This window comes from Rissa tridactyla, chromosome 11 (genome assembly GCF_028500815.1).
Source record: "Rissa tridactyla isolate bRisTri1 chromosome 11, bRisTri1.patW.cur.20221130, whole genome shotgun sequence".
Lineage (NCBI taxonomy): Eukaryota > Metazoa > Chordata > Aves > Charadriiformes > Laridae > Rissa > Rissa tridactyla.
In genome coordinates, this window is record NC_071476.1 from 842,915 (window position 1) to 859,338 (window position 16,424).

Genomic DNA, 16,424 nt, shown 5'->3' on the forward strand with positions numbered 1-16,424 from the left:
AGCTCCAACGCTCACACACTGAGAAATGAACACATACAGACAGAAGGGAAGAAGACAGGAATTGGGAAATAATCTTTGCCTGTGAATGGAAAGATAAAAAGGAGATGAAATGAAGAACAACACTGAAACAAAGTCAAGAACTGAAATTAATAACTGCTTGCGATGAAAGCCAAAAAATAAATTCTCATTACGCAAAGATTCTTGTTTTAAAGGAGCTTTTCTGAAAGCAGAACCAAATTGGTTGAAAAACATTAAATGGAAAGAAAATTAAATTGTATCTACTTCATAGTTTAAGAAGTATTTGAAGGCAAGCAAAAAGAGGTCATCAATCAAAGTTTCCTCCGTATAAAGTAGTATTACAAAGCATAAGAGCTTTAAGCCTTTATCGAGAGAGGCCGCGATGCTGAACCTGCGCTCGTGCAGGCAGAGCGGCAGCCCTCTGTGCTCCGCTACGAGAAAACTTAGAGGAATAAATCCCTGCCCAACTGGAGTAAGTATGTAAAAAACCCACCCAAACCACAACACCTGCACGGCGTATCAGCTGAAACCACCACCACCCTCACCAGAATAATGACGACGCTGGCGCTTAACTTCATGGCAAGCTGCAAGTCAAACAGAGGAGTCTGAGAAGCCTGCTGGAAACCACAGGCAGCCAGCGCTGCTGGGGACCAGGGGACACGGTCTTTGTCACCCCACGGCTCCAGCCTTCCTTCGGCTTCAGCACTGCAGCAAAAAGCAAACAGGCGTCTGACCTACATTCGTGTCTGAAAAAGTATAGTACCTCTTATCTGGGACCATTATCACACAGAAGTGCTAAATACTCACTAATTAAATATTCACTAGCAAAAAATACAGCAGAGATTATGATACAAGCCAAACTTCTGTTATCTACATGTCTGTGGATATTTGTTGTCTTTGGCTAGTTTTTAGTACCCTTTTCCAGGCTGCGGCAGCCTACAAATGCAAAGGGTGCTACGTACGTATGAACTACCGTGAAAGGTTAAAATAAAGAGAGCTGATTGCACTGCATTGGGTAATTCATACGTCCTGAAGCACCTGTATCAAGTTCAGGAGTTATAAATGTATGGATTTTAAACAAAGAATGGACTGATGTGAGAAGACCAAAGGCTCAGTTATCTAGGTAACTGGTTAAGAGCATCTCTGTTTCATTGCTTTCTTAATGGAGATCATTTTCTTTATGGATCGGACAGAACAGCAGTGTGACAGGATGCTTTGGCACTTCAGCATCCTAATAACCAGAAACGCACCTGACAGCACGATTTGGGGAAGGCAGGAGGAGGAAGCGGGAGAGAAGGGGTACGATCTCACACGGATCCCCAGTGGAGAGAAATCCACAAACACGCAGAAGACTTCAAACTGCCCGCAGCCTGACGCGGAGGGAAAAACTCTCACGCTTGCTTATCTGCATACATTTTAAATGACAAATCAAGTTCTCTTTAAATCTGTCTCTTTTAATCAGCACTAATTTTTTTCAAGCAAGAGAGGAACCGCAGGCATTACCACAACATTGTTAAGTCTCACAAAGGACAAATATCAACAAATATCCTCTCATGTCAGAGAACTAGCAAAAAAAAAACCCATCTGAAACCAGGTCATCGGATCTTTCCCCTTTTCAGCCTTACTTTTGTGCTCCTTTATATTATCAAACAAATTGTTCACAAGTAAGCCATCTGATAAATGCAACGTTCATTTTCGGAAACGAAGTTTCTAAATCCATTAGATGAAAAACAGATTCAAACTGTGCAAAATGAAACTCGGCTATTCTAATTTATATATGTAAACTGTATCCATTCCAGCTTAAGCTGTAACCAGAATGAAGCGGCACCAGAGAACAGCATGTACACGCAGTGCAGAGCGAATGCCGTATTAGAACCTCAACAGCTAAAAATCGGGAGTTTGGGTTGAATTCAATGTGTAACTATTAACATTTGCTTGTTGGTTGCTTTGGTTTGGTTGTTGGGGCTTTTTTAATTCCATGGGCTTCTTTAAAAGCAACCAACATTCAACCAGGGCTGGCAAATTTAATCTTCTGCAGAAATTATGATTCACCCACAGAAAAAGATACAATCCCAGTTGTTAGTCCAAATGCAAAGACGCCACTTACGCAGGACCATAACCTCCTGAAAATGAGGTGGTATTCAGCATGCAAATCCCCCCTGCCCAACTGAACTATTTTTTCCAAAACAAACAAAAATTATAAATGTTTTGTTCACATAAAGTTAAGTTTTAATTTGCATTTAAATTTTCAACTGCTTTTGCTGAATCCCTACTAAAAATTAAATCAGAATTTTTGAACACTAGCAGTGCAATAAACTTATCTTGTGTTTATTTATTTCTTGATATCCACACTTAGAGCCATGCCCTGAGGAAGGTTCACGCTTAAATCATCAGGTCCTGCAAATTTATGCTTCAGAGAGGCTTCCTTACCTTTACGCTGTGAATCCAGCTTCCTAAACGTATTCACACACGTGCCACGAGAGAAGGGACAACCAAAATTAGGAGGAATCTGACTTCTTTCACTACTGCTACTTAGAAATCCGTGGGCAGTCGCCATGCTAGCCAGAACAGTGAGAAGTCTGAACAGGTGCTTGAGAAAACCAAACACCACAGTAACATCAGGGCAAGCGGAGGAACTATTAAAAGGGAGATAACAACCCTGCTCCTCGCCCTTCTCACATTAGGCAACAGGCAGGTTTCTATCTTACCACCGACAGTGCGAGGGAAGTCATGAATACACTCTCCAAAACAAGAGGTACGTGGTCTCCAGTGTGCCGAGATACTGCTGTGCAAAGAATTCTCTGTTCGCTTTTCCCTAAAAAACACCAAACCAAAAGGCACCCCGGTCCTTTGGCTAGTATGCGATGCTCCGTTGGATTGCTCTATCCAACTCGAGACTTCTGGTTTCTCACACAAAAAAAGTTAAATTCTGCATGTCTGAAAATGAAAAATGAGTCCCCAGCGCATTAGTTCTGATGAGTGTCTGAAAATTAATACAAGTTACACTGCTAATTTATTACCCATAAAACTGCTTTTTTTTTCTGAAGACCACAGCAGCGCGAATGTGCCATCTCCAGCAGCACTCACAGCTGTCCAACACCGTACGTAACCCACAGAACAAGTTCCCCATCAAGAACTCACATAAACAAAGCTCTGCTTGGCAACCCTGCCTGCTGCTCCTTACCGGCAGCACTCCCGAACCACTCCCCTCCCGACGCCAGGCACATCCCAAGCGCTGCCCCTTCCACCTCCAGACTTGCTGCCTTCCCACAGAGCCACGGCAGCAGCTCAGCCCCAAAGAGGCAGCAGGGGGGTGCCAGGGGCTGCCGGACAAGCCACATTCATTTGTGGATCGTGCAGCTCCATCACTGACGAGGCTACAACCAAACCAGGCAATCAGCTGAGTGGGTGAACTTAGTACGAACCTGCCGCTCGGGCTGTGCTCGAGACAAAAGCAAAGGTGCCCGGCCAGGGCCAGCCTGCCCTCACAAGTGCTGGGAAAGAGAAATAATACACAAGGACTTTTCTCCCAATTTCTTTTTGCCATTCTTCCAAAGACCCGGGTAAGATAAATACTGGTGCAACCTTACTGGTAACCACAGAAAGTCGGCATGTCAACTTTAACGAGTGCTTTTCCATCCTTCAGCAGAGGCAAAGCACACTGCTGAAATTCCTCCTGACTTCATCAATGCTTCTGGACACGTGAGAGATGGATGCGCACCACGTCCATCTTTATCACTGCTGCAAAGCTACTGCGAGTAGGCACACTGAAACCAGATTTCTAATTTAACAAGAACAGAGAACTTTAGCTGGCATCTGCCAGGGCTGTCAGCCTCTGCCTCCAACACAGGGCAGCCTCGTGCCCTCTCCCGGCCACTGGAGTCAGGAGCACCCGCTCAGATCAACCAAAGCAAGGCCTGTGCTGCTACCCAGGACTGAACCAGCGGGACACCCAACTCTCCACCTCCCACTCTGCCTCTGCACGGCACCACAACTCTGCAGGCATGACAAACTCCCTCCTGCTACCACCCGGCTCCCTTGCTGCAGCTGCCCGCTGGGAGAAGTGTGGCATGTTCCTGCAGGAGCCCAAACACACACCTATGCCCTGCACGTGTCCTCAGGAACGCTCCTGCTGGCACCCTGCTCCCACACCACCGGCAAACCTTGCAAACTTAGCAAGGAAGACCCTGAAGTCCCCAGGCTCAACTGCAAGAGCCACGCTCCAGCATCTCCAAACCTAAGCAGCACAGAACACACTATGTGCGCCCGACTCTGACCTCCCCACAGAGCAGTGGGACGGCCACAGTCCTGTCCCACAGCACACCAAAAAACCCAAAACCCTGTGCACTAGCACCAAGCCACGTCTTTGATGTCACCACACCCTGCAGTTCCCAACATCACCTTGACCTTAACCCCTAAGGCAGCACTCACTCCAACACACCTGAAAGTAACATTTAAACTTCCAGTGACTATCTCAGCAAAGCAAAGGGCAACTTTTATCAACTTGTAACACAGGACAGCAGCAAATCAGGGACCAACAGCACAAACACAACCTCAGTTTTGACTCAACCCAAAATTCACCCAGGGCAGACACCGCAACTAACATTTGCAACCTGTTCTGGAGCTCAGCCTGCAAACCCACGGCCGCAGAAAAATACTCGGATGCCATGAAGTTACATGAAAGCAAGCGAGGCTATTGTTGATAGGTCTAAATTCACTAGACAAGAGTCTGCACCTGGGAAGTGTTTAGGGGTCCGCAAATCAACAGAGGTTGAAAACTGCTGCTCTAATTCAAAGCAGACTCTCTTACAGACCTTTTCCACCCATTAACTTGGAAATCCTGGCACTGCCTTAACCACCATAAAGGATTTAACTCCCATTTTACTGAGCAAAGACTGCATTGCACAGCACAGATGGCTCTGTGCAGACAGAACAAAACATAGGTCGTATTTTTCTGCTATTAAAAATGGCAGTAACTTGATGATTATTATTCTTTTTTAATCTCTCAGGACAAGCTCCCCCCCTTCGTCCCACTAGGACTGAGTTTCTTTCTTCAGGTGTTTCTATTCCCTGTGCCTGTCTAAATGTCAGAGCAAATAACTGAAAAAACAATCAAAATTACTATATATAAGAAGCTGTCAGTCCCAGGCAAGAAAAGCAGAAGTATATTCTAAGTAACTAGACTGAAAGTTGATCGTCACCCATAATGCTGATTTTTGAGTTAAGAATGTCCTTTTAAGAAATAGTCTCAATTATAACTCAGAAAATACTTTTTTTTTTTTCCTTGCAGCTCAAATAGCTTATTAATCATATTCAGAGTTGACACCTCTTCAGTGAGCGACAGATTTGTTCAGTTAAGATCGGGAAATTAAAAGACCCCAAACTAATAATTGTTACGCATCACATAGTTTAAGCCCACTTCTGGGAACGGGGCGCAGCGAGGTGCAGTGGGAAGCTGCCATACTGCGAGAGGCAATCAACAAATCCACGACTTCAGGCAAAACAGAACTACATTGCCCTGAAGTAACACACTTCTGCTACAGCTTCAAACCGAGCCACTACCGCCGATTTGGGCAAGGGCTTAGAAGCAGCTGTAACAGCAGAACTAGAGTCATTGTACTCTCAACAATACAAGATTTGTTAGGAAAAATGGTTCGAGTTCTGGGAGACGCCTTTTTACAAAAGAAATCAAAAGCAAGTAAACACAGTTAGCAGAGGTGGCAGGCCTTGAGAGGCAGCACGCATCCTAAAAAGGCACCTGTAAAAGCCAGTTTTGCTGCTACTGTTGGCCATTTTTTCCTGTAGCAGTAGCAGGCGATGTGCTGAGTATGCCACCTGCATGGAGCAGAACTTCACTGCTGAATAGCTGAGTGAAGTCTACACTCCTCTGGCAACAGCCTTCACTAGAGATGTGAAGTATTTATGACTGCGGACAGTATGTTAATAAGGACATCGCTTGAACAAAGTCTCTCTTACCCAGACTTTAAAAAAAAAAAAAAGGTTTAAATATAGAAAGCAGAAATTACATAGAGGTTTCTGCCATTATATTAAGCAAAACCTCACCTTTGAGGCTGTCCAATCTGCAAGAAAATACGTCTGGTTTTGCTATTTGCACACAGACATTTTCAGCTTCAAAGAGCTGCGTGGCCCCACGTGAACTGCAAAGGCATCAATCGTTCAAGTTTGACTCTGCACGACAGATACCCAGAACATCCATATTTACTAGAGAAACCACATTATTTTCTGTAACATCATACACACGAACAGGTATTTCGCACCTGACCAGCAATACTAGACTAGAGAACAAATACAACTGAAACAAGAGAGCAAACACAAATACAAATGAAACAAGAGAGCAAATGCTAGAATAAATTATTTCCAGGATCCAGACCACTGTGCAGAACTCTAAATCCTACAGACTGTTAAAAAAACCCTGCTGTCACTCAAAGCAAGCTGCTCCTCACACCTCGGACACACTGTCCTGCTGTGACAGCATCTTAACACCCACCCACTCACACCACGACGAAGAGGCGATGCAGCGCCACCACATCATGAAAGCACTAAAAGTCATTAAGGGCCGCAAAAATTTACAGCTGAGCAGTAACACAGCCCAGGACAGCGCCCTAACCGTGGAAATATCCCTTCTTCTGGATTCCCACCACGGCTGAAGTCCTTCGCGGCTAAGTTTAGATCTGCTCGAGACATGAATGCACTTCAGTAGAGGGGCCCAGTGGACGCCAGCAGACTGCACTGCCAGGCGAGATCCAGCTACGTGCTCCTTTCTGAGAAGAAATAAGGTCTTCCAAACAGTGTAAATCTCAGTGGCAGGGAGGAGCGTGTGCGAGATCAGACGCACAGGGACAGCAGTCTGCGCAGAGCCTGTTCTCACCAGGTGCACGTAGAAGGAGACGGTGCCCGCAGAAGCACAGACAGCCAAACGGAATTCATCTCCCCACCAGGAAGATGTCAACTGACCGAGGAAATTTATGTTCCCTGCTCAAACACACCACAGCCATGCCTATTGTATCTCAGGGATATAACGTTACCAGTAGTTAGTTACACCTCAAATCAACAGTCTGTAGTAGCAGATTCTTTCAGAAATGTTTACAGGAGTAGCAAGTATCACGTGGCGCTGGTTCCTTTATTTTATTTTTAGAAGAAATAGCACTAGACAAGTCAGTTGATAAAGGAAGAACCAGAGTAACTCTCACCCAGGGAGATTAACACTTTTTGTAACGAGAATACTCTCCCACAGCTGCAAGATGCAACAGAACTCTGAAATTCAACATGGATTAATTCTAGGCTTAGATAGAGGGCTTTGCTGGCCTTCCGTACTTTTAATATATTGCATATGGTGTGGTTCCGGTAAAGCAAAAACCTTCCAGGAGCCCTATGCATAGGTCCTACCCGTTCCTCACATCCAGCCACTGGAAGCAGCCATCCCTAGTGATGAAAGATCTGGCTCTGGATTTCCCTGCGCCTCCTGTCCTCACTGCCATTACCCGAACATCACACTCCTACAGCGCGGAGCTGGATAACAAGGAAATAGTATGAGAAGAATGAAAAGCAACATTGAGCGAGTGCCTCACGCGAGCTCTGCACATCCTGCAGCCTGAAGCCATCAGGGTCCCGTGGAAAAAATAGCTCATGAATGCATAACCCAGGAACACATGCTGCATAACATACATGCAGCAAGACTGGCACACGTGTACTTGAATACAAGAACTCTCAGCTTCTGAGTGCTCAACTCCGCAAACCAAATGAATCTAATGTACTTTGTGGGTAGCAATTAAAAAAAAAATAATAAAAATCAATAACTGGCAAAGCAAAAGCCAAGTAATATGGCACCCGAAGTTACATAAAAAGCAAAACTTCAGCACAAGAGTTCTGTCAGAAACACGTCCACCTGCTCCAATTCTTTGGCAACCAAGTTCAAGCAAGATCGACGCTGCTCAGACTTCATGTGGCTGCACGTGCCCTGCCCAGCACTGGAGCCTGGGCCCATTTCTGCCTCCAACTCCAGAAAACAGTGTCCGATACAGCCTGCAAGGCTGGGAAAGTGCTAAAGACAAGCTCGTGTCAGGACCATACAGAACAAACAGTGAAATTGCAAAACAACCATTGCTTTTAATTTAAATAGTGATAACCCAACATTAACGCAATGTGCACGAGGATGTAAGCCACCAGCTGCCAGCAGTCACCGTATCGTCACTTCTGGAGCAGAAACAAGACCCAGCGAACACTGCTGTAGTTTCTTTCTCTCCAACACAAAATCTGGCAGGAGCTGTTGGGAGCACGGAAAGCTTCGGGTCAACCTTAACTAAGATTAACTCAACACTTAAAATAACTTCACTTCAGAATATGCATATCCCTCTTTACAACTGAATGCCACCTGAGCAAGCCCTCCACCCTTTGGGGCAATGTCTCGAGTAAAACGGATGCCAGGGCTATTAACAAATCCCCATGCAAAACAATACCCCTCCTACCCACAGGCGTTACTTAAATGCCAGACTTTGCATCCTAGTAAAGACAAAACCAAATGCTGTCCCTTCTGCTGGAAGCACTCTTGACATTTCGGAAATCAGCCTTTTCAAAGAGTTCGCAATGATCCAGGGAAAAATTCAAAACTTGCAAGGGGCAGACACAGAGGTGCGAGAAACACGCACGCTTTCCTCTTGGCGAAACAGGAAGTTCGAGCAGCAGCGGGCATACTCAAAGCTGTGAGCTTCAAGAACAGAAGCTCCGAGAAAGTCTTGCTTTAAGGTGGAGGAGCTCCACCATCAGGCTAGGTAAAAGGGATTATCCAAAAGGGTAGTCCAGCTATGACAAGCCACCCTAAAAATAGCAGTGCGGAACTCCTGGGGGTTTGTGGTTGATGTTTTAGGATTTTTTTTTTGTTTAAGTTTTAGTATGCCCTCAAAAAGGTTGATTCCCCAAATACAAATGAGACAGCAATTAAAATGCCTACATGAACACAGGACCTGAGGAGCAAGCCTCGTTATTTCTAGCTACTACGTCATGTTCAACAATTAAAAGATCTTAATTGTCTCATTGGTGACATGGCAGAGAAAAATCCCTATCTCTTCACACCCAATAGGCAGCCGGGCTAAAATGAAGGACCACTCAGACAACCCACGCTTACTTACGAAAGGAAGAGAGCAAGACTCAAGGAGAGAAGGATCCCAGGCTGTCCAAAAAATGCGTTTCTTCTGGTTTTTTTTTTCTGAATGCAGCTATGCTTTTGAGCCACCAGCAAGGTCACTGTCATACTATGGCAGACAGGAAGGCAGTTGTACTGAAAAGTCAACCCCTTGTTGCATATTCAAATAACAGGCTCAATCACTAAGAGAGTTTTGTCACCATACAAGCTGCAGTTCCGTAGAGCACATCGTAAAAGCCACTGATAGCAGAGGCAAGTGTTGTGAAAGTACCTCCGCCAGCTTCTGTTTACAAAGTGAGACCCTCCCACAACCGCATCACCGAGCACATGTCTGCTGAGAGATCCCTGCTTTGCTCTGCAAAACAAAGCTAAGTATATGCACAAACCTCAGACCAACAGCCTTACCCCCAAAGGCTAAAGACTGAGTCTCCATAAGGAGACGGATTCTTCCCAAGAAACACTTGAGAGGAGCCACGATCCAGAGCTGAGCCTAACAGTGCCACAAACAAATTAAGCCGCTGTCAGCATCTTCCTGAAATCACCCCTTCCACAGGCACTCTGTAACAAGTGCTCCACCAGCTCCCAGAGCACAACTGGACACGGGTGAAAGCCGGTATTTCTCCCCAAGTGCTGCACCAGTAGCTCCCCAAGATGCACCAGCAGCATCTGTCCGGCAACAGCGGCTCTACTGAAATTAAGAGAGAGCAACATGGTTTCGGTGTCAGTGCTGTCACGTGAGTTAATTTTCACACCCTGCATCGAGTAACACTTAAAACCCAGAGCATCCTCCAGCAAGGCACCTTAAGTTTGCAAAAGCATATTTAAAAAATTGATAAAAAAATACTGAAGAGCTACAGGAAATATACATACATATCTGCAAATAAGAAGTCACGCTGAAAACCATCCAAAAATTATACTTGCATTCAAAAGCACATTGTACAAAAAAAAGTTGAATGCATCTATCTCCTTCCAGAACTCCAGAAGTTCAATGAGCTTTGCTTCTTATTAAGCATATTAGAAAACAAACTAAAGGAATTTGTGAGCGTAAATTAGAAAGAGAAAAAAAAAAAGTCATCCTGAATAAGAGGCAAGGTTTGCTGCCCGTGAGGTCTGTCAGGCCATGACACAGCCAAAGTCTCTCACAGCTCGGGTACCTCAGGCCAGGCCAGACAAAGAGCCGTCTGACAGCGTTAAAGCCGGCGCAGGCAGGCGAGGGGAAAGCTCCGCTCCGGCCCTTATCTTCCCCCCCCGCTTTCCGGGGGGGGAAAGAAGAAGAAAAAAAAAAAAAAAAAAAAAAAAAAAGCTTGTAACGGGGAGGGGGGAAACAACCCCAAAAACTCCACCGCAACTTGGCAGCGCTGCGCTGTTCCCGGGCGGAGGGATGGTGCGGGGAGAGGCGGGAGCGGCGGCGGCGGGGCAGGGCCGGTCGGCGGAGGCCGCTGACAGCCGGCGGGGCAGCGCCGGGGCCGTCCGCCCCCCCGCTCCGCGCCCCGGCAGGGTCCCCTCGGCAAGATGGCTGCCCGCCCGCCAGGGTGCCGGCTGCGAGGCCGCCCGGCCCGACCCCGCCGCGCTTCGCCTCGCCGGCCTCCGCCGCAAAATGGCAGCGGCCCCCCGCCCGGCGTGTCGCCCGTCCCCGTCTCCCTCCCACCCCACCCCCCCGCCCCGCCGGTGCTTACGAGCTGCAGGGCCGCCGCCGCGGCGGTGGCGGAAGGCTCCGGCTTCTCCCCGGGATCGCCGTCCCGCACCGTCGTCGGCACCGGCTCGGCCGGCTGCAAGCGGGGCGGCGGCGGGCTGGCGGGGCCCTGCTGCGGCCCGGGGCGGCCGCGGCTCCGCGAACCGGCCTCGGCCGCCGCCGCCTCCTCCTCCTCCTCGTCCTCCTCCTCCTCCTCCGGCGTCTCGGCGCCCTCCTCCTCCTCCTCCTCGTCCTCCTCCTCCTCCTCCGCCGCCTCCTCTCCGCCGTCCCGCAGGAGCAGGGGAAAGGCCAGGGCCCCACGGGGCGCGTCGGCCGCCGGGCCGGCTCCGTCGGCGCCGGCCGCCGGGTCCTGCGCGGCGGGGAGGCGGGGGGGCGGCGAGCCGGGGTCGGGCAGGGCCTCAGCGCCGTCGGCAGCGCCGCCGAGGTACTCGGCGTTGATCATGGAGGCCAGGTCCTGCAGCCGGCGCAGCGGGATGTAGCAGGACGAGGGGTCCTGGCCGTAGACAGGCTTGGCGGCGGCCAGCTGCATGGCGGGCGGCTCGGGGCCGCGGCCCTCGCCGAAGGGGACGCCCTTGGCCTCGGCGGCCGCCAGCGAGGTGCCGAAGGGGACGAGGCAGCTGCGCCGGCTCACTTCGCAGGCCTGCTCCATGCCGGGCGGCGGGCATCCACCTGCGGGCACAGCACAATGGGGTCAGCCCGGCCGCCGCAAAATGGCAGCCGCGCCCGGGGGGCCCGCTCGGCTCCGCCGGGGCCGCCGCCGCCACCGCCGTCGCGCTTAGGCCCAGGCCGCAGCCCGCCGCCCGGCCCGGCCAGCCTCGGGCCGCCCGCTTCTCCGGCCGCCGCCGCCACCCTGCGGGAAGGGGCGAGGGGAGGCCGCTCACCTGCGGCCGCCGCGGCCGGCTCGCCGCCTGCCCCCGGTGCGGACCGAGAAGGAGACGCGCCGACCCGGCCCGGCCAGGCCCCGCCAGCGCTGCTCCTCCGCCGCCTCCCTCCTCCCTCCCCCGCATGCGCGCGCCCGACGCCGCCATCCCGCCGGCGCGCGCCCCGCGCCTGCGCGCGCGCGCGCTCCCCCCACCGCTCCGCCGCACCGCTCTTGGGGTTCGGCGGCGGCCAATCAGCGCGCGCCCGCGCGGCCCCCCCCTCGCCCCCCCCCCCCCCGGCGGGTGCCCCCCCCCTCCTCCGCGCTCTGCCTGCCCCGGGGCGGTGGGGGAGGGGGGCGCTCAGTGCTGCCCCCCCCCGGTGCGCCCCGCCGCCACCGGCCTGCCCCGCCGCGGCCCCGCTCCCCCCCTCCCGCCGACCGGCCCGGCCCGGCCCGGCCCGGCCCGACGCACATGGCGGCCCGGCCCCGCCGCCCCCACCTCCATCTTAGGCGGCGGCGGCGGTGGGGGGCACCGGGCGGCCCCGCCGGGACGGGCCCGGGATGGGGCGGGTCAGGACGGGGCAGCCCGGTCGGGCCTCACCTGCGGGCCCCGATGCTCTCCCCCCCCCCCGCCCCCCCGCCTCGTCGGCCGCGGGGCCGGCGGGCAGGCCGCGGGCCTGCGAGCGGCGGCGGAGCGGGCGCCAACAAAATGGAGTCGGCCGGGCCCTGCGCCCCGGCGGGGCAGCCGGCGGGCGGGCGGCGGCTCCTGCCCGGCGGCGCGGACCGCCCGCTCGGCCCCGGTCCCCGTGTCCCGGCCCCGGTCCCAGCGGGCAGTCAACGCGGCGGGGGTCGCGGGCCGCCGCCCGCCCCCGCCTGGCCCGGGTTACCCCCTGCCATTGTCCGCCGGGCCCGGCGCCCCGGCCGCGCTCCCCCGCCGCCCTCCCCGCGCACCGGCGGGCCGGGCAGTCGCCCTCCGCGGGGCCCCGCCGTGCCGCGCCGTGCCGTGCCGTGCCTCGCCGAGCCTCGCCCGCCGGGGAGCGGCGCCCGGCTGCCCGCGGCCTGGTTGTCCTCGCCGGGCTCCGCCGCTCCCGGACAGCGAGCGCCGCGCTCCCCGCCCGCCCTCCCGCCGCCGAGCGGCGCGCGGCCGGCCCCGCCGCCCGCCCGCTCCGCCGGGCCGGGCCGCCATCGGCGCCCCCCCCGCTCCCCCCCCTCGCGGGCTCGGCCGGCCGGCGGCCCCGCGGCGGGCGGCGGCTCCGCCGCTACCTCCAGATGGGGGCCGGGGTCTCCGCCGCCAACCGCGCGGGTCCGGGCGCCGCGCCACGCCGCCGCCGCACCGGCACGGCTGGGCAGGCACGGGGCGGGGGCGGCCGGGCGGGGGGCAGCGGCCGGGGCAGCGCGGGGATGTGGCACCGGGGCGGTGCTGCCCGGGCCGGGGCGGGAGGGGGGGGGGCGGGCAAGGACCGGCCGCCCCCCGGGGAGCTGGGTGCCGCCGCGGGGCTCGGCGCGGCGCTGCCCGGGCCGACCCGCTCCCCCCGCCCGCCGCTGCCCTTTGTTTCTCACCCCCCCCCCCGGCACGGCCGTGCGGGAGCTCCCGGCCGCGGTGTGTGTCCCCCCCCGCACCGGGGCCCCGGTGCAGCCTCTCTGCACACTCAGGCAGCGCCCGGCCCTCGTTGTCCCGCTGGAAAAGCGTCTGCCGAAAACTCCATCATGGAGCGGCGGGCAGTTGGCACCTCGGTGGGGAGCGGGACCCGGCCGGCGGGCAGCCCTGCCTCCTCCCTGCCCTGTCTTGCAGCCAGCGATGGGGCAACCATTCCTCCCCCAGCGTCCCCCCCAGAGGGGCCGCACCGCAGTTCCCTGACCCGTTGTCCCCTGCGCTGGTGTGCCGCCAGCGTGGAGAGGCTGCCATGTTTGTTCTCGCGCCGCTCCAGCACACCCACGGAGGGTGGGGTGACTCGTCAGGAAGCGCCACGCTCGGAGGTTTTACTCCTGACATGTTTGCACCTCCGAGGTCCCAGCCCCTGGCTCGGCCAGTGGCGCCCGACCCACCATGGGCCATCTTGCCCAGTGCCCACGTGCTGCGGTGACACGTGGGAGCTGGGGACATGCCACGGCCGGCGCTGTATGAACTCGGCACCGAGGCCTCACGTCCATGCGGTCCTCCCCGCCCGCCCAGAGATGGGGCAGCACCTGGCGTGGCTGGGGTCTCACCCCGTTCCCCCCAAAACGGGGAAATACCTCTGGCACAGCCCATCTCCCAGGGATTGACTCCGGCTGCAGCGGCCACACCCCGGCACACCCAGGCGGGGGCCCGGCAGCCAACTTTCCTCCTTGGAGCAACCTGCCACACACGTTTCCGCCACGTTCCCAAAATAAAGCTAATGGTTTATTTATAACCGCCCCCCCCCGGGGGCAGGCAGGGCCCTGCGCAGGGCGGGAGCGCCCCAAGTCTCCCCATCGCCTGGCATCAAGACCCAGCGAGGAAGGGTTGTCACGGGGAGAGGTTTAGGACTGTCCCCAACGTGGTCCCCGACTGTCACCAGCCCCCCTCGCTCTGCTGATTTGCCCCCTTATGCTGGCGGGGCAGGGAGAGGCAGGGAGAGGCAGGGCTGCCAGACAGGGCACATCCCAGCCTGGGCACTGGCCCCGTGCCCAGCCTGGTCCCCCCCTGGCTGCCACCCGCCAGGGGCTGAGCCCTCTCTTTGTGGGCACGTGGTGTGACACAGCCCCATGGGACACTGGTGGGCAGCGGTGCCCAGGTGGCTGGGGGCACCCCCAGGCATGTCCCCATCCCAGTGTCTCCCCCAGCACATCCCAGTGCCTTGTGGTTACTGGCGTAGGGAGGAGCACGGCGGGGGTGGCGGGATGCCCTCAGATGCACTCCCCGTCTGCTGTGTCACCTCTCCCCGCGCCGCGGAGAGCGCCCACAGGAAGGGCCCTTCCCCGGCCCTTCTCTTCCGGCAGAAGAGCAGGCAAATGGCACCCCGGCCGCCGCCGCGCTCCCGCCCGGATGTGCGGCATGGCGGGCAGCACGGGCCGGCCCTGCCGCTGCCGTGCAGGGCTTTGTCTGCGGGCTCTGGCGGGGAGCACGGGCGACCGGTGGCCTCCCAGAGTGTCCTCCCCGCTTGCCGGGCTTCGCCTGCGAGCCCCCCACCCCATGGCCGTGCTCGCCCCCCCGGCCAAGCCTGTCTTCCCAAAGCATGCCGGGGCCTCCGGAATTGGTCAGGCCGGTGGCTGCGGAGCCGCACGGCGCTGCGGGCTCCCTCTGGAGGCCCTGGTCCCCGTGCACAGCCCGGCTCCATTCCCCCGTGGGAGCAGCCCCGTCCCCCCTCTCCCCGTCACCCAATTCGTGGCCCCCCCCCGATGCACAGCCCCGGCTCCCGCCATGGCCGCTCCCCGCCACCACAGTGATGCAGAAGAGAACATGGCCCCGCGCCGGGGGCTCCCACTCGCTCTCCCCGGGGGAGATGGGGGGGTCACAGCCGGCAGTGGGGAGCCCCAGACCCCAACGTGGATGAAGCCGTGGCCCACGCAGGTCCCACGGGAGCCATGGGCAGGCTGAGCTCACTGCAAGTGGCCCCAGCCGCGGGTGTCCAACCCCCGGCAGGCACTTGGGCACGGCGGGGGGCACGGGAAGATGCCGGGGGACCCGGGGGGAGCACAGCCCCGGGGAGCAGCACCGGGGCCCTGCACAAAGGGCCGGGTGGGAGCCGTGGCCGTGGGGCTGGCGCATGGCCGGGAGCGTGGGCGAAAGGGTTAAGGAACTGCGGCGGGCAGGGGGGGGCTGGCCCGGCCGGGGGAGAGGAAGGAAGCAGAGGAGGAGAGGAGAGGAGAGGAGAGCAGAGGAGAGCATCCTGCCCGGAGGGTTTGCCGGGGGCCCCTTTCCCGCCGGGAAGCGGCTTGCGGGGCTTGAGACCGCAGGGGATGGAGCGGCGGAGAACCACCGGGGCAGCCGGCGGGGCTCAGCCCGGCTCCGCGCCCGCAGCACCGGCAGGGCCGTGCCCGCGGCTCGGTGCTCGTAGGCAGGCAGCCACGGGGTCCTCCTCGCTGCGCCGGTGTGCCTGGCGCGGGGGTCTGCTCCCCATGCTGGGGTGACCCCAGCCTCCCTGGTCTCCCACCTCGCAGCCCCCCTTGTCCTACCGCTCCCCCAAAACCTTGAGGGGGCAGCCCCAAGGACAGGCAGGGCGGGAGCAGCCCGGGGGCACGCAAAGGCAGTGGGTGGGGGGCAGGACCCCCACCACAAGCTGCTGGGGACAGGAGCCACCACATCCTCGGCTCTGTGTGGAAGAGCTGTCACTGGGCTGGGGCTGCCCGGAGACCTGTCACCCCAGCAGCCATGTGCAGCACGGGGATGGTCCCCGGGGTCCAGGGTGCCCGGCTGGGTGCTGCAGCCAGTCTTGGGGACTTCCCTGCTCCCCAGCCCTCGGGCAGACATGCTGTCCCCCCCGTCCCCCCATCCCCAGCCGAGGGGGTGTGCAGGGCCCCAGCCCTGGGCAGCGAGGCTGCGCCCCCACTGGGCTTCGCTCCATCCACCCAAGGAGGGCCGAGGTTCACCGGGCTCCTGCGCCCATGGGGTGCCCTCCCCATGCTGGTCCCCATCACCCTGAGCGGGTACGAGCGGGATCCCCACTGGGACATGGCTCAGCTTTGCATCCCCAACCCCCCGCCCTGCCCCGCTCCCAGCCCCATCCATCCGT

At 56.8% G+C, this 16,424-nt stretch overlaps 1 protein-coding gene across 6 annotated transcripts in view; it reads right to left on the minus strand.

The window, feature by feature from the left end:
• NSD1 (nuclear receptor binding SET domain protein 1) overlaps positions 1–13,085 on the minus strand; it is a 66,061-nt gene extending 52,976 nt beyond the window's left edge. For 3 of the 6 annotated variants that reach the window (XM_054217772.1, XM_054217771.1, XM_054217767.1), the window contains exons 1-2: positions 11,753–11,883; positions 10,855–11,540 (exon numbers count right to left, since the gene is read on the minus strand). In XM_054217772.1, the coding sequence (XP_054073747.1) occupies positions 10,855–11,520 (666 nt within the window). In that variant the 5' untranslated portion in view covers positions 11,521–11,540; positions 11,753–11,883. The other 3 variants (XM_054217770.1, XM_054217768.1, XM_054217769.1) reach the window with 3 other exon arrangements.
• Between the last annotated feature and the right edge of the window lie 3,339 nt (positions 13,086–16,424).